At 42.4% G+C, this 18,096-nt stretch overlaps 2 protein-coding genes across 2 annotated transcripts in view; one reads left to right on the forward strand and one right to left on the reverse strand.

The window, feature by feature from the left end:
- Positions 1–1,212: 1,212 nt before the first annotated feature.
- LOC102193244 (solute carrier family 41 member 1-like) lies at positions 1,213–12,436 on the forward strand. Its single transcript, XM_005726655.2, has 10 exons — positions 1,213–2,452; positions 3,923–4,030; positions 4,294–4,365; positions 5,666–5,810; positions 5,903–6,049; positions 6,437–6,581; positions 6,680–6,759; positions 9,746–9,880; positions 10,081–10,229; positions 10,336–12,436. The coding sequence occupies exons 1-10, from the start codon at positions 2,258–2,260 to the stop codon at positions 10,513–10,515; spliced, it is 1,356 nt and encodes a 451-aa protein (XP_005726712.1). The 5' UTR covers positions 1,213–2,257; the 3' UTR covers positions 10,516–12,436.
- Positions 12,437–15,300: 2,864 nt separating this feature from the next.
- The window catches only part of LOC102193737 (carbohydrate sulfotransferase 11-like), a 20,277-nt gene continuing 17,481 nt past the window's right edge, over positions 15,301–18,096 (reverse strand). The window contains exon 3 of the mRNA XM_005726657.1: positions 15,301–16,381. Coding sequence (XP_005726714.1) covers positions 15,536–16,381 — 846 coding nt within the window. The 3' untranslated portion in view covers positions 15,301–15,535. The remainder of the gene's footprint in view (positions 16,382–18,096) is intronic.

Raw genomic sequence — 18,096 nt, forward strand, 5'->3', positions numbered from 1 at the left:
TGAGTGATATCTTTATATGTAATCAGAGAGCAGAGATAACAATTACAGGCTTGTGAATGAATGTCATACAATGCTCTCTCTTGTCTTCACTAAAGAGAACATCTGCCTTATTCATAGAAGATACAATGATTGGAAAGAAACACACACTAAAGCACTCAATGCACAGTGATACACATAATCAGCATGCTTCTGGGTGGATGTATGACGAGTGAGATACATGTCTTTAACTTTTTGATAGATGTTCCACGTTGGTTTTAAAAGTGAATCTAGCATCCAGCCAGAGTCCTCAGTGTTTCTAACTTTTATGGGACAGATACTGTTTTCCTACTGAAAGCAGGACCTGTTTCCTTTTTATTACATAAAATTTACTACCAAACTTTGAGAGGAAGAGGTGCAGTGAATCTTCACTGACATTGAAATGTGGACTGAAGCTGCCTCTGTGTTTGGCAACAGGCCCTTTTGAGATTTATTTGAAATGTAATATGAGCTCCGGGATCTAGAAAAGCCTTTTGGTGTTTTGCTGGTGCGTTAGTGAAACAGAGAGATGTGAGGTGATCTGAGATGCCAAAAAGCAATGCTCAAGAAGATTATTTTAGTTACAGCTCAGTGTTTAGCAGCTGTTGCTTCACTGTTCAAAGTACAGGAAGAAGTCAGAAGGGGGAGCTGTAGAGAGTGGAGCACCAAGTCATGTCTCAAGGACACTTTTCAGCTGAGTCACTGTCTTCATGTACGTGTGTCTGAGACAATGTCGTTTACCAAGCAGTCTGCTTCATCTGCTCTGCTGTTTTACATTATTTTACTATGTTTACTGTAGTTTGACCAGAGGGGAGGAAAAAATGCTCTTTTTAAACACAAAGTCGCAGAACTTGCCCTATTTCCATCTTTCTGTTCCACCTAAAGCAGCAGTTTATCCACATGAAGAAACAGCAGATTATTATTGCTGTGCCATGCGTCGCCAATCATTACTTTGTGTAACACAGAAGAGCAAATGACATAAGAAGGTGTGACGTAATGATCTCTGACAGACTGTAAATATCAGTTAGTGGCAGCGTGTGTGCTTCCTCCAGTCAAAGAGGATACACTGCATCCTCCGCAGGCAGCAGCACCACGTGTCTGTGACAGGTACAGCACCTGCTGCTCTGAGTGCGTCACCCACTCAGAGTGTGAGGAGAAGGAGGAGCTATCAAAGAGGGGGAGAGCACATCTGCAGTCTCCTCTGAACTGATCTGAAAACAGACCAGGAGGAGAGAAGAGTCCTGATACAGCCTGGTCGCTTCTGCTTCTACTCAGACATCTTTCTGATCATCACGCCTGCACACACACTCGTGTGCACTTTTTCTGTGACTGCCACCATCACAGAAAACGTCACGACTCATCGATCCACCTGGAAGACGAGGGAAGCCCTACCAGAAGAACAACAACAATCACCCTGCCTCCTCAGACAAGCCTCAGACGTCAGACCGTCCATCAGCGCAGCCTAGGCCGACACCGCGGCGTCCCACAGATTAAAATGAAGAAGGTGCTCCAAAGCAGTGAGGCTCACACAGAGCAACAGCACGGCAGCGAGGAGATAGAGAGGGAGAAGGAGTGGCAGCACAGTAGGGCTGAGAAGAAGCTGCTGGCCTTCTGGATGTCCTTGTCTCACAGGACCTGGACCTTCTTCAGGCCCCGTGAGAGGCCGGGATTCCAGCGCTCCGCCTCAGCCGCCCGGCTGCTGAAGAGTGAGGCGTGAGGAGAGAAAGACAGGGGGCATGTGTGTGTCTGGAGAGTGTGTGTGTGTCTGTGTGTGCGTGTGTGTGATGGTCTGTCAGTAGCACAGTGTCAGAAGAGGCCTGGCAGACCTGCTGTCAAGTGGTCCTGTGTGTGTGTGTCTGTGTGTGTGATTGTGTGAGTGGTCTATTCAAGTAGATGAAAGTTTCCATTCCTCTGGCTAGTCCACCATTTGCAAAAGCACTTTGTGTTGCTGCCCTGCCAGTCCTGGAGTGACAGGTGAAGGGCAAAGCACTGTTTACTTCTTCTTTAAGCATTGTTTTTCATCACCTGTGACTTAACGGCAAGTCTGGATTTTTGTCACAAGAACTTAACAGTCTGGAAAAAGGAAATCTTCTCTGTCCTGGTTGCAACTTCTTACTCTAAGTGGATCGTTACATTCTTTTCAAACTAGCCTTCACGGATTCAGCTCGAAAGCTGAGTTTGTGGACACTCCTCGCTAGAAACACTTCAGCTCGAGGCAGGGATGGGTTAACAGGGATCAGCCATGGTGGTGACCCATCTGGCTCTGGAGTTTCGTTTCCAGGGGAAGAAGCTGAGGGGCTTCAAGTGCAAACTAACCCGCTCAGCCCGCAGCTTCCTGCCAGAGAACTCATGGATCATTGCAGCCCAAATCCTGCTGCCTTACCTGGTGTCTGGTCTGGGAATGGTGGCAGCAGGAATAGTCATGGATGTTGTGCAAGTATGGAAACTAATTATTTTCAATGTGTTAAATTGTATACACTAATTTCTAATTAGGTATGATTGTAAAACAGGTTTTATAGTGACAGTGTTTAATGTAACCTTGAATGGTCAGTAGTGAGGATGAAAGAGGTGATTATGTCATTCCCTATGTATGCTTTGCAATCAAACCAAGATGTACAGAAATAATAGGAACAAATGTTAGTGGTAGGCTGAAATATGAAGATCAGCCGTCTTCCATTAAGGATTCAGTTTTATTTATTAGCAGATATCTGTACACCTAACGCTGTGTCCACAAAGGAAGCTGATTATATATATATATATAGCTACTAGCTAACCTTAGCTGGTAATTTGTACTCCACCCTCTCACACAACTATGGTTATTTCTTGCTCCACAAAACAGAAATAAAGTGGCAGCCAATATGTTAAAGTTGAGGCCACAATATTCAAATCCAAAGTCCAAAACTAATGAATGATGTCACTTGGTCACGTGTAACAGCGATGGCCGTCTTACTGGCAACACTTTACTTGCTAGCTTTTTTTTTTAAGACTAAATGAAAGATACAAAAAACGAACATTTGAAGCATATTACATACTTTTACACTTTTAAAATGAAGTAAGCTTTTAAGTGGACTGAACCATTGTTCTGTTTAAATAAATGAGGAGTCTTCACATCCAGTTTAGTCTCTGAGTTGCTGCTGCTACTGAAAGACTGAACAGACCGTGACGTCTGGTGCTGCTGCAGTTGGATACATGCTGTTCTAAACTTACTATGAGATAAATCATACACCCATTCCTAAATATTCATACACAGCCTAAACCCATAAATCCAAAATCCGGAGTAATATACTAACACAGAAAAGTTCGCCTGTTTTAGCAGCATGTTGATAGTGTAGCTGTATGATGCAAAATGCTGCAGAGTACTGTCAATGTTCTGGCTGTCTGTTTTAGCTAAACACCATAACAAACCTTTGTTAAAGGTTGTGTCAATTAGCTTGGGAGAAAATCCTTTGGACTAATGTTGTAAACATGAATTAAACCAGAAGTTAAACTTGGTTTGAGCGTGTCCACATTTATGAAAATGCAGGGGTCTTACTCTGAGGTAGTCAGCTCTCCCACTGCCAAAAATAATCCATCAACCCCTGGAAATTATTAATGTTGCTGCTTTCTTCATATGAAAGCACTGGTGCTTATCTGACCACAAAGAATGTGATTAGATAAGAACACAGTGACCACTCACCCACTGCAGTCCTACTATTTATTAGACCACAAATCTGGAGTGTGTATGAGTGGTTTGATCAGATAGAACCGGCATGTCCTCAACAAAGCTCCAGGAGATCACTTGCTGTGTTTTTCACCTATAAAAGTGCTGAAAGGAAAGAGATAGTGACCAGTTTAAAAAATAAGGGGCCAACTGTGTTTTAGCAAACAGTAGCTTTACTGTGCCGTTTTTTTGTTTTGTTTATTTTAGCACTGGGAGGTGTTCAAGGAGATCTCCGAGGTGTTTATCTTGGTGCCAGCCCTCGTGGGTCTGAAGGGGAATCTGGAAATGACACTGGCATCCAGACTGTCAACAGCAGTGGGTGGAAAAACACTCACACACCTAGTCTTTTAACACAAATATACCTTTAAAACATTACATGATAAACTGACATTGATACAGCATCATTGAACAAGAACCGACAATCAATACATGTGAATTTCTTTATCAAATCTTTCCAGGATTTAGACTGTACTAATAAATAATCTTGTCTGCCAGTGAGCATTGATTTTACACATTCACACTCGAGATGAGATGTGCGATGGAACAATATGATTACGTAAACCTGTTTGTGCCCACAGGCCAACACAGGGCAGATGGATGAGGCCCAGCAGCAGTGGAGGATGGTGTTCTGTAATCTGGCTCTCATTCAGGTGACACTGCAGCACAACGCACTCTTCATCCTATTAATAACACACTCCATCACTTCGCCGGTTCGCTGTTGGCTTCGTGACAATCCGCTTAAACTCAAAAAGCTTTGCTGGGGTGATTAGATCGTCCTCCCTTTCAAGACGCTAATGTAGCTCAGCCAATTAACCACACATGATAACAGTCGGGGATGATTAAAAAATGGGAGATCAGATCAGATATTGAAGCACAAAATCCCAAAACTGGTTTAATTCAGTGTCTGCTTATGAAAATACACTCTGCAGTGTACACAGTGCGAGCGGCATGAAGATATTTAACCAGCACTCTTCAAAGTATTTAGCATTTCATATATTTCATGGAAGGATACTGTGAAATGTAAAGTCAGTGCTTCAGCTGATGCCCCTGTATGCAACCTGGTGGCAAATTTCACATAGGTGCACAATTTCAGCTGCTTCAGCCTCTAGACAGGCACTCCTGTTTCTGCAAGCTGCTTTGCAACCCACTTCCCTTCCCCAGAGCTCCTCCAATTCACACTGTTCACTGTATTTCTCACTTAATGTCATGTCAGTGATGCCTCCACTGTTCTGTGAGGTCGGCATGGTATCGCCCTCTTCCTCACCTTACACTCAGCCTTTCACAAGTGCCTGTGAAAGGAACAGGGAGTCCCCATACTGTAAAATATGAGTTATTGCAGATGGAAAAAGCAGGCATAAAGTGGTCCTGACACTGATACATTTATTGCTACCACAGAGTTTAATACTAGGATTTATAAACATGCTTAATAAAATATGGAATACAAATTAATCTTTTAACTGTTATGGAGAAAATGTTATAGGATGCTGTTCCTTATTTTCTCCCTTGTACGTGTTAAAAATGATCAGGGTAGGTACGAAGTTGTATTTGATATAGTATGACAGAGGGGGGATCCTTAACAGGAACATTTCAGCTCGAAACATATAACTGTATTATAAAAACATGTGCAAAAATATCTGTGGGCACCAATCAGATGAGAGTTGGCTTAAAGGGAGAGGAGCTAGAAAATCTCCTCATCTGATAGAACACAGGGCTGCTCAAAGGCCTTGTATAAGGTTAAGAAAGGTTATTTTTTACCAGGAAGTCATGCAGAGCTATTGTAGTAGATTCGAAGAAGGAAAATATGGAAATAGAATCAGAATCTTTAAGCATTTTTGTTACTCTCACAGGGCACATTTGGTGAGATTTTAGTTAAAAGAATAAAATGTCTGAAATCAAACTTGCTCTTTCATTGCTTTGTTTCCTTGTCTTTGCGCTGTCCTTCTTCCTCAGGCTCAGGCCACAGTGGTTGGTTTCCTGGCAGCAGTTGCAGCAGTAGGTCTTGGAGGTCTGACCAAAGGGAGAGTGGATGTTACCCAGGCTGCTGTCCTGTGTGCCAGCAGTGTCACCACTGCTTTCATTGCCGCACTGTCTCTAGGTCAGACAAAGGACCTCGTTGCTCTGGAGGAAGAAACAATGTAGAACACAACATGGAGGAATTCATCTCTGGTATGCTGTGTTTGGTTTCAGGGTTAGTGATGGTGGCAGTGATCATCGGCTCCAGGAAGGTGGGCATCAACCCAGATAACGTGGCCACGCCCATCGCTGCCAGCCTGGGAGACCTCATCACTCTGTCTTTGCTCGCTGGGGTCAGCAGTCTCTTCTTCCTTTACAGAGGTCAGAGGTCATATATAACATTATAAAAGCACCATTTCAGTACACAGTATGTCTCAATATTCTGAATGTTTAAAGAAACAAGATTGCAGCTACAATCAGAGCATTTTTTAAAGCAGTCTTTAAAGCAGGTTAACTAAGTTATTACAGCCAGTTATTAGCAAAGTGTTTCAGCCAGGAGAGGGCAGCAGATCCTATCTCTTATTCTTTAGTTTTTATGCTTACAGCAGAAGTAGATGCCAGACATTCTGACAGTCTGCTCTTTCACCAATCCCTGCTCCCTCTCAAAAAAGACTCAAAGATAAAGAGAAGCAATCTTTTTTTTTTTAGTACATGAAGAGTTTGTGGAATATTTTTGAAAGATTTATTCTCTACAATGTTACTCTGCAGACATATGGTACCTGCCCTCTGTGGTGTGTGGTTTCTTCCTGTTCCTCGTCCCTGTGTGGGTCATTATTGCTAGTCGCTCTCCTCAAATCAGAGAGGTCCTAAAGTCAGGCTGGCAACCAGTCATTTTGGCCATGTCCATCAGCAGGTGAGGCGACCTGTCACAGATCACTGTGTCACTTCCTTTTCAGTGTAGGAGTGCAATAGGTGCAACTCACATGTATCGTGTCTTTTCTTCTTCCCCAGTATTGGTGGTTTGATTCTGGATAAAACTGTGAGCAATCCAAACTTTGAGGGTATGGCAGTGTTTACTCCAGTCATCAATGGTGAGTAAAAGAAGAACCAGCCAGTGCAGATATGTGCAGAAAAAAATTACATTTATCCGTTTCTTCTTAATTTCCCCTGCAGAGCATTCATGCAAACAGTTAATAAGTGAGGGATAATAAGGTTTGAAATGCACATTTTAAACCTTATTATGCAGCATTTATTAACACTTTAAATACATAAGCAAATTATCCACTGGTATTTTTGAAATTTTGAGAGAAAGCTTTAATTTTAATGGAGTGAGACAGAACACCGAACAAAAATCCAGAAACAAAAATAAATAAAAGTTATGAATTGATTTGGATTTCATTGAGTGAAATAATTATTTAATACCCAAGCAAAACATGACTTAGTACTTGGTGGAAAAGCCCTTACTTGTCAGGGTCCTGGGTCTCCTGACCCAGCGTTTTAGTTCTTTGTGATTTTTGTGTTATTGTACTTGTGTGAGTTATTCTATGGTTTCTAGTTTCGATCCCTTGCCCTTCATGTTTCTCTGTGTCCCCTCTGTTCTGTGTAAGTCTGTGTCTGCATGTTTGAGTTCCCCTCTGTGTCTCTCGGTTCTTAGAGTCCTCTGCCTTTAGGTTTATGTCTCTGTGTTTCTTAGTTGCTGTCTCCACTGTGTCAAGTTCGCGTCTCTGTGTGATACTTCCTGTTTTACTTTGAAGGTCCGTGTCTTATGTGAATGCGTCCTGCTTGTCTCGTCAGTCCTGATTTCTCCCAGCTGTGCCCTCCTTCTGTGTCTCATTCCCCTCGTTACTTCCCAGTGTATTTAAACCCTGTGTTTCTCTGAGTCAGTGTTGTGTTGTTCCTCACGCTGTGTGGATCTCCCTGTGAATTTTAGTTTGTTGTTTCCCAGTTTAGTTTACTTTGTATGGCTGTTTTTCTGTGACCAGCAAATAAAGCTGTGGTTTTGAGTGCATCCCTTGAGTCTGTGAGTCCTGCACTTTGAGTCCTCATCTCCTTCCTGCCACACGGCGTTTCATGACATTACTGGCAAGTACAGGGCATTGAGCCCACTGTTTTTGTGACCGGGTGCTTTATAAACTGGTAACCCGAAGCTTCAGTCCCCTTCTATACGACTGATTTCTCATTAACCTTAATGAGCTTCTGCTTTAGCCACTCTTTGTGTTGCCTTGGTGTTTTCATGGGCCATTGTTGTGCAGAAAGACCCATCCAATGTTCTGGCTGAGAGAAGGAGGTTCTCATCTAATATTTTACAGTACATGACCCCTGGATTCCTGCTGAAAAGTCATCCTGTACACTTAGATCAAAAACAGCCCAAAACATAATGTTTCCACCTCCGTGCTTTACTGTGGGGATGTTGTTCGAGCTCTATTTCGACCACAGCACTTTCTCCCAAGCCTTCTTTTATTACTTTTATGTAATGTGTCTTTCCTGGATTTTTGGTTGATATTCTGTCTTTCACCATAAAAATGCAAAACTGCTTGTTTCTTTGGAAGTGAGCAAACTTTTATATTCAGCAGAGGATCAAATAATTATTTCCCCACAGTGGGAGGTAAATGCAACAGCAGTAATGTTATTGTGTGTTTTGCATACTGCCTAATTTTGTAAAATGGTGTAACTGACTCAGCCTGATTCTAAATCCTGCTCCATTAAGTAAAATAACCACACTCATAAACGCGTCTGCAGCAGTTCAGTGGCAACATCAGCATGCTTGTTTATCATGTTTCAAATCTCATTAGGGACGCATTATCCATCTAATGATTGTTGAGACATTTCAGGGATATCTGTTTGATTATGGTGAAACAATTAGTGGCATATCTTCTATGTGTGTTTAAAAATAAATAAATAAAGCTGGCATGTTTTCTGAAGGAGAATGGAGAGCAGGAATGTAGGTTTATGGTATTTTCATCTGCCCTCAGCTTTGAAGAATAGTTCATAGTTAGCTTAATTGCTATCAATAAAAAAACAAAAAACATCAAGCCAACTGATGTCATGTGGAAATTGTTGAAGCCTGCAAGAGCCCAGCAGTTAATCCCATCATTTATAAGTCCTGCTGTGTCCACACCCTGACAGCGAGGCGGTAAGCAAGCTGAGCCTTGCTTTTAAAGGGCTTCAAATCTGAGGGCTTACTCAATCATGAGACATTAATGTGCTGCTGATTTCGAGGAGTCTCCTTCCTGTCAAAGTGGGCTAGATCTTTGCTTTGTGGCCAGCCTGCTGTCCACAAAGCGGCATACTAAGTAGAGAGGAATAACAATGGTCTTTACATAAACCACAAGCCTGATCAGAATGCCAACTATGCATTCACTGGCTCTCATTTCCGCAGCATCCCTGCCAACCTCAGTGCTACCCAACACTCCTGCATGTATTGCCATCCCAGTACAGGAAGTGCATTTGCATTCCAATTCAGAGCTCTCCTCTGCAGCCTTGCTGACCAGAAACACTCCTCCATTTTTTTGTTCAAATGAGCCATGTGCTCCAAAGCTCAGCAAATCCTGGAGGTTTTGTTTTTAATGACATCAGCCCAAGGGGTGAGCAGCATTGGGAATAATATGGCACAACAATGAGTATGCCTTTTCCAGACATTCAGAGAAGAAAGCCCCCGGGAGACCCTGCTGTAGGAATAACTGCTGAATAGATTCCTAGCAAAATTAGTTGTTGGACGGTGAGTTATTTTTCCAAGATAACTCCGTTAACTCTCCAGTGCCTGCTCAGCCTCTCGTGTGACTCTCAGATGAAAAGGGAACAATGGCTTAACAAGTGATGACTGTAATGCACTCTATGATATATGCATGTTTGCAAATACCACAGTAATACAGCCATATTAACACATAAATAAAACGCAACGCAGTGGTTACAAAGTCACTTTGAGCAGTGCTTTCCTGTCATCAGCAACACCACCCTTTCTTTGGTGTTTTCAGTGGAATCTTGGAAAGCAGTTGTGCTTTTTGTCCTGTTATTGCTGTTTTTATTAAAATGTCAAACACGATCAGCTATGCTCAATACTTGTTCATATCCACACAGGTGTAGGGGGAAATCTGGTGGCCATCCAGGCCAGCAGGATGTCTACTTACCTCCACTACTGGAGTGTTCCTGGAGCTCTTCCGCTCAACATGAGTGAGAAGTGTCCTGGACCCTGTGCTACCTTCTTCTCTTCAGGTTAGATACTGAACAAATACACTATTTACATGTGAGTTGAGTTTCAGCCATGTTTGCTTGGTTCTGTCTCAGGATCTTAGCTGCTCCTAGTATGGTTCAAAAGTCAGTCGACTAACTATCAGCCAGAGAGACATGGGAATAGGCTTTTAATGTGCACCTATTGAACAGTCCCTTATGACTTTCTTTCCATGTTTATTCAGATGTGAACTCCAAATCAGCCAGAGTCCTGGTCAGCCTTGTGGTCCCAGGTCACCTCCTCTTCCTGTACACCATCCACCTCCTGCAGGGAGGTCACACTGCCATGACCCTAATGTTCATCATGTGCTTCCTGCTTGCAGCTCTGCTTCAGGTCAGAGATCCTCTTAAAGGTTTTCATTTTCAAAACAACTGTGTACTTTAAAAAGAAACAAAGAGTCTTCATCTTTGAAACATGTGCGACTGCTGTCACTATGCAGGTGGGGATTTTGCTCTATGTGGCCAGCCTGATGGTGCGCTGGCTGTGGAGCAGGGGCCTGGATCCAGACAACTTCTCCATCCCCTACCTGACAGCTCTCGGTGACCTGCTGGGTACTGGCTTCTTGGCTCTGAGCTTTAGGCTGATTGTGATGATCAGCTCTACTCAAACTGGACTTTGATACAGAAACATAGTCCTGCACATCCTGAATGCACTGTTCCCTGTGTGCAAGACGCCAAAACGAACTGAAAAGAAGGAACAAGAGGACAGATGGTGTTATTTCTACGCTCATTATCATGAAAAGAAGAATGGAATTTTAGCTAAGGAAACATATTTAGTACGAGGGCACAGTTTCACTCATTAGATTTCTAATTCTCTCCTCATAATTCGTTAAACTTTAAGATCTGCTCTACATTTCTGTTGACCATGAAACAGCACAGCTGTTACCTCTTTTCCACGAACACAGTCTTTAGGCTGCATCTACCAATCAGTGGTGAATTTCATGTTGTAGTCTAGCCTGTAACCACCAATTCAGTGGTTTCATCTTTGGGCCCAGCAATTTGGTAGTACCAGCCTTCTGGCACCAATCAAAGTCTGTTTTAGCTCTAGATTGGAGACTTGCATTGGGACCACACTGGTACAAAAGGGATATTTGTGTTCAGACAGACTGTCAAGCCTTACAGTTACATACAAAGCAATCTGTAGGCGGTATTTGTCCAGCTGCCATTGAATTGTCTTTGTGAAGTTTCTGATGAGGTCAGACGGAGCCTGAGTGGTCTGTAACAGACAGCTGGTACATTAGCATGTAGGGGAGAATAAACACACCAGCCACACTGTCAGATCTGTGTAAATTACAGCCGGCCCAAAGCTGGAGCAGGTAATGTCTGGTGTACTGTTTTGGTCTCTAGTCCACCTGTTAGTAGGATTATTGGTTACTAGTTTAACTCTAATGGTGTATTCCAATCTATCTCATAAATAATTCACCAGAAACTCAAAGCTGAAGTATATTAGTGCTTAAACGTAGTCACCAGTTTGTTGCACTGTGATAAAGACAGCTTGGAGGACTTTGTTTGTTAGATAGTATTTTGCAAGAAAGAATACAATGCTAGCTTATTAAAATATAACTGTTTAATACGTTCAAGAAACAGCAGAGTGAGGAGACATCCAAGGGACTGAAATATTTGCTAAAGAACAACTGAGGAATGAATAAGGAAGAAGCTGAGCACTAATGAGCTGAGCACTTCCCTAATACCTCCTGATGATTATTTACCAAAGTAATCAGCTGGGAGATGTTACATTAGTGAAACAATAGCTAGTAAATAGCCTGTAAATGAAACTAATTCCCTGCTTTGCTGCCATTGTTTCCTACTGTGATCTTACATGTTTTTGTATTCCCCCTAATGAAGTACAGAGCCTCACCTTCAGCCTGAAGCGACAGAAAGAGCAGTTTACATGTAAAAGAATGCTACAGTAACGAGTATCTACTTAGCTGGGTTACTTGAGGTGACAAAGAAACAGCAGGTAATAATTTGGTTCAGCCTGTTGTCCAAACATGCTAATAGCTATTGTTCTGTTTTGTTGGTAATGAAAAAGTACACAGTTCTCATTATTTTAGTTTCATAACTGCAGCAAAAACAGGCTGTTACTGTGATGGAAAGCAAAAATATCTGATAGTGTTGGTTAGACTAGCATACATTTCATAGGCTGTGTCACATTCATTGTAAGGTCCAAATAGGTTTTGATACTTTTGCAATTTTGGGTAAAAAAACGAATCCCTAAAAACATCCTAGATAGGAAATGATAAAGGAAGTCTTGATGAACAAAGTCCCTCATAGTTCCTGAATTTTTCCCCACCAAGTTTGTGTGACCCTTGTTGTTTGTAAAAAAGCAGACATAACAATCACAACAGATTTTATTTTGTGAAAAGTAAATCATTCATTGTGTGGTTATAATTTATTCACAACATACACTACTGTGCAATAATCTCGAGTCTCCCCATCCTTTCATTATATGTTGCTTCCCCTCCCCATTCAAGAGAAGGTCTTGAACAACAGTTCTCCAGGTTTTCAGAAGGTCTTTCAAAGTTTTTCTTTGGACATTGGCTGAGTTTTCACCCATTTTCAGTCCAGTGCTTGTACCGGACCATTTTCAGAGGAATACTTTGTCTGTTAAGCCAATTAACACAGACTTATGAACAGGTATTATCTGAAAACCTGGCATCTCTTGCCATGGTGTGCAGTGTGTTGTTAAAAAATGTGAGGAAACTGGTGTTGGAGATCGTGATCCACTATGCAATACCACACGGAAAGCATTTAATTGGCAGCAACTTCATTTGTCTGCATGGCAATGATCCCCAAAACACGGTGCAGCACTGAGTCATGGATCGGCCTCCCCAGAGCTCGGACCTCAACATTACTGAAGCAGTGATCTCGGCAGAGAACTGAACAAAAGGTAGAAAGATCCAGAGAAGAGCTTTGAGTGTCCTTCAAAAAGCCTGGAGAACTAATCGTGAGGGCTACTGAACAAAATCACAAAAATGCTTTGAAGCTTGTTACAATCATACAGACACTGTTTTTGCATTGCATACTACATTGCACCCATTTTAGCAAAATATAAAGAAATGAGGGACTTTTGCACTATAGTTTATATCAATTTTTACTGCTGATAGCTCTTCACACCCAGCACTGAGGCACAGATATTCCCACTGTAGATAAGCAGCATGTAAAAAAAGAGAATACAGGAAACAGGTGGTGGAAGAAAAAATAAATAAACACGCGGACAGGGTGGAGTTGTTTTGCACTTTAGTCTCCATATTCACCAGCTCACTGTGGCCATTATCAAAACCACAGTCCATTCAAAGTGGATGCAGCGAGTGGGAGTAATGTAGAACCACCGTAATAACTGTTGGCACATCTGTACAACTGTTGTCAGCTCCTAAATGTTACACGGCAAATGATCGTATTCAGGCAATAACATATATACTGAGTGTAAATGTATACTAGGCGTTGCACAGTCTGGATGAATGTTAGATTTTAATCGTGCTTATTTTCTGTAGATTTGTGCCTTTTAAACCGTGACGAGCCTTCAGTTGGTTCTTGCCAAATTTCTACTGGATCTCTTATTTTTTTGTGCAGCACGATGCCACTGAATATAGCCTGTCGTATTTAACCGTGTCTATGTGTATTGATGGCACGGATTGTTTTTGTGCTGTTTTTGTGAACAAATGATTTAGTATGCACTTTTCTGTATGGGGCCTTCTCAATTGTTTGATATGCACTTTTAGCTTGTCATTAGTGTGGAAATAGCACTCAGAAACAGTAATTAATCCTATTTCCACTGACATCGCGCTTGACTGGACTTTGTAGTACCGTTGCCTTTATAAACACTTCTAGGTCACATCCAGTCATGGTTTATCATTTCAATAAAAGATTGACATGCAAAATGTGCCCGGCGTATTCTGCATTATTGCAGTGAGAATTCTTGTAACTATTAAGGAATTAACAAGTTCTTTCTGAGATGCATTCTATTTGAAAATCGTGAGAGAAACTTTACCTATTTTGGTATGTTTGACTCTGTGGAATCAGAAATGGCACAATAAATAAAGACAATATCATAGTTCACACAGAAGTCTCCTCCTACAGTACGAAAAAGTAAACAAAGTCACAGTTACAAAAGTTGTCATTTAGAACTGACCCCCCCTCCAAAAGGCCCAAAAGCAAAGGCACACATGTTGAGAGACATTCACTGTCTAAACATGAATTTAATACTTTAATCATTATGCTATGGAACTTGCAACAATAACGTTTGTCGTGCAAATACACTTTTAAAAAACAGCAGACCACAACCGGAATAAAATGAAGCCAAAAATATTCCATGCTAGGACTGAGTGATCGGAAAAATATATCCGTTTATATCGCATATAGTCCAAAGCCGGGTTTTTTGCACTTTCTTGCTCCTTTTTGGTTGGTGGGTGGGGCTGGGCATATTATGCTAACATAATGGACCAGGAAGCGATCAACCTTTCTACTATCCAATGATTCCTCTGAGCTTTGAGGAGTGCCAGCAGATATTCAGGCCAACGCTTGTTCTACTAACCACTGATGAACATTTTCAAATTTAGATTCAAATTACTGTCCAATAAAAGCCAGCAGTTCTCAGTTTGCACTTCGGCGATGCGTTCCCTTTTTCCGCTCTTCACATCCTGCATGCAAAAGCCAAAAGCTTCAGGTTGTGATTCTGCATAATTACAAGCAGAAGTCTTTTTTTAAATGGAGACATATTAGACTAAATCGAAGCTCAATTCATACTGTACATGTATAGGAAAACATTTCACAAAACACTAAACACTTTTGCCATTTTTAAGTGGCTGCTGTTGAATTGATTGGCACTGAATAAAAACATCTATATTATTCAATCAAATTAAACAAGTAGACCAAAAACTACATGTACAGTTGAGCAACCTAATCAATTAGCAAGCAGGTTATCCTGCTGTTTGTACCGCGTGGACGCACTTCATCTTACTGCTTAGTTTAGATCCTTTGGTTTGTCCGGTTGAACCGTCTGAGGTTTAAATTGTCATTATTGGACCTTAATCTAACCTTAACTCCAACTCCAGGCAGTCAGAGTATTTTTCTCCCAAGATTTGGAAAACTGGGAACAAAGAAACGAATCATTCTGGCTGACAACAGAAAAGCCAGTTTTGCCTCGCTCATAAATATACGGTTAGAGCTATCACGTATGATGACGTACACCTTAGAGAGTTACAACCATAAACCCAAATAGCGGATTCTTCTTTTCCTCAAATATCTCTTTTATGATTGCAAACAGATATTATAGCAATGCAGTAGTTGGACTGACGGTGGCCCGGTTGGACAGTTTCAACATATCGCCCAACCCTGTTTCACACATTCAAAAGCAATGAGCAACATCTAGTTGCTCGATAACTACAGTACAAGAGGATTTGCCTTTTTTAAAATTTTTGTTTTATTTTTTCAGGCATCAATGTTGATCTTATGATTCCTTCAAGAGTTCTCCATCGCAATGTTCGGTCTCAAGAATAAAATTAGTTTTCTTTGGAGCTCTGATAAGGATTGCTCTTCTTTCTCTTAAAACAGAACTTGCAGTGTTTGCATGGAGAAGCTTCTTCTGCAGGTGTCCAGGTTCTGTAATTTAGTTTCTGTGTGCGCGAGTGAAATCCAGCCTCATCTAAACTTGAGGTAGGCTGGTACAGAGTAATTGAAGAGCAGGAAGTCCATGCGATAGAGATTATACAGCTTCTTCTGATAAAAAGGGCTGATGTTGTGGAAGAACTGGGCAGCCATGTCTCCTGTAGTCCTGGTGCTCTTGGATGAGGCGGGGAAGCTGACCTGGTCCTCCACCCCGGCCAGCTGCAGCACGTAGCGGGAGTCCTGCTCCAGCGTCTCGTATTTCCCCACCACGTCATAGTGGATGAGGCAGGGGTGGCACAGTGAGTGCACCCGCTCCCAGTGCTCGTTGAAGGGCTCTTCTCGCTGGGTGGCTGGGTCCACGAGGTAATAGACAAACTCCTCAAAGGAGACGTCATTTCCTTTCTCCAGAGCTTCCGGCTGCGGGTCCGGCCTGTGCTGCCGCACTATCTTTGTGCCGTATCGTTTATGGAAGGCTGTGTTGTAGCTCCGCGTGAATTTGTTGCGGTACGCAGACACCAGCCGCTCAAAGGGCTCGCGCACGAAGACGAACTTCAGGTATGAGCGCAGCCGCTGATTGATCTGGGAGGTGGAGTACTCAGAAAGTGTGCGGAGGTTTCCGGGGATGTGGGCCTCGTTGGCAGGGATTGCGAGAGGGTCTCTGTTGGACCCGGCAACGCCCGTCAGAACCATGAGCACCCGCTTCCAGTTGGTGCAGGCCACTTTGGGCACGTAGCAGTAGAGCAAGCCGTGCTGGTCGTCCACGATGATGTGCTTCAGGTCCTCGGGGATGAGGACTCTGCGTTTGCGGGTATAGGAGCGACAAGCTTCTTCCAGCAGCTCCCGTCTGCCCTGATGGATCGCCTGTACCGCCGACTCAACCTACAGGGATGAGAGGAATTGCAGAGAATTGGCATTTAGTAATAAAAGAAAAACCTGAGTTACAATTTATACGAGTTTTTCAGGTCAGTTTATGGCACTGATTGTAAGTTATGATGATAGAAGTTACCAGAAGAAATTCTTCCCTCTTCATGGTAAACTCTGCTGTTGCTCTTTTCCCTGTTCAAGCCAACTTTCAGCATCTGTCCTATTAATAGCTACACTGCTGGTTTTGGGGAGGAGTGCATGTAAATGTACCTCCACAGGCTCTTTGATGGTTCATGTCCCACAACTCCTCAGGTATCAGTGCAGGACTTGCATGGCATTAAACCCAAGGAAAAGTGATTTAAAGTTGGGACAGTTTAAGTTATAATGTGACGAATGGGAGAATCTGGCCTTCCTGAGAGGACTCCACTGATTCAGCAGCACTGCCTACATTGCCAATGTTCCCTTCGTCCAATTTTTAAGGAATGTTGAACAATGCAGGTAGGACAGCTCAGATATGACCAACTTTGCAGCTTCAAACAGATCCAATAAGCTCGCTTCCTTCCAGTGCAACACCCCCTAATTTTTCACCACTTTCACCTTCAGCAACTCAGTGTTGCTTAAGGACATTTAGCAGATTTTGTGCAGCGCCATCCGAGGCTGAAAAAGGCTCTTCTCACTCCACCCTTGTGATGATATACAACTTTAATCAAGTCACAGGTCATCCAGTTCAGCTTGGCCTCTGCGTGGCACAAATGTCTTATTTACTCCTTTCATTTACTCAGCCTGGCATCCCACTGCAGTGGTTGGAGCCCCCAGACTCATCTTGACTCTGCGCCTGACCCTCTGTGTTGAGCGGCAGACACCTGAACGACTGCAGAGCCAACACAGACCCTTCCTCTCAGAGGTTTGTGCACTGTGGTTACACAATAGTGCGTTTGAAACTCCTGTTTCAGTCTTTTCATGTGAGCAGGATGCATGAGTTCATAGTTTGAGGATATTAACAGCTGTTAGTGTTTCATAGCATTCAAACCTTCAAAGAACACCAAAGTCTTCTTAAGTGTGCTGAACACGTTAACATTTAATCAGTGAAGCGAGCAGCAGCTAGTGGAAGTGACAATTTGCTGTGTGGAAACATTCATTAAAGATATCGTGTTTTGATCTATTTGTAGAAATTTCATCTGGACCAATCAAAACTGATTTTCAGATATCTGTGTTTTCACACTTGGGGAAATAATTATTTGAATCCCTGCTGAATTTTTTCCATTCAAACAAATGAACAGTCTTAAATTTTTACGGTAGTCTCATCAACTGAAATGTTATCCCCTATCACCCAGCCTGAATACTGGCTTTCACAGACTGGCTGCGGGCTTATGTGGCACACACGCAATTACAAATACTCCTGATCTCAACTCATTATGTATATAAACTAGAGATGGACCGATCCGATATTACGTATCAGTCCGATACTGACCTAAATTACTGGATCGGATATCGGAGAAAAATAAAAAATGTAATCCGATCCATTAAATATCACGAAAGCACCTCACAAAACTTGCAACACGCCGTAACGTTTTCTACGTAGCTGACGCTGGTAACTGTGCAGGGGCGGATCTAGCAAAGTTTAGCCAGGGGGGCCGATAGGGAATTAACAGGGAAAAGGGGGCACAAAGACATACTTTTCTTTCTTATTCTCATTTAAAATGTCTAGCTTTTAATAAATAATTATCTGA

Source organism: Pundamilia nyererei, unplaced genomic scaffold (genome assembly GCF_000239375.1).
Source record: "Pundamilia nyererei isolate P.nyererei 1_Seehausen unplaced genomic scaffold, PunNye1.0 scaffold00021, whole genome shotgun sequence".
NCBI classification, from domain to species: domain Eukaryota; kingdom Metazoa; phylum Chordata; class Actinopteri; order Cichliformes; family Cichlidae; genus Pundamilia; species Pundamilia nyererei.

Bases quoted from the DNA above. Each gene is read 5' to 3' on its own strand.
- LOC102193244 (XM_005726655.2), top strand. From the start codon at position 2,258: ATGGTGGTGACCCATCTGGCTCTGGAGTTTCGTTTCCAGGGGAAGAAG. The intron at 4,031-4,293 runs GTGGGTGGAAAA...TTGTGCCCACAG, and splicing joins CATCCAGACTGTCAACAGCA to GCCAACACAGGGCAGATGGA. The intron at 6,050-6,436 runs GTCAGAGGTCAT...GTTACTCTGCAG, and splicing joins TCTCTTCTTCCTTTACAGAG to ACATATGGTACCTGCCCTCT.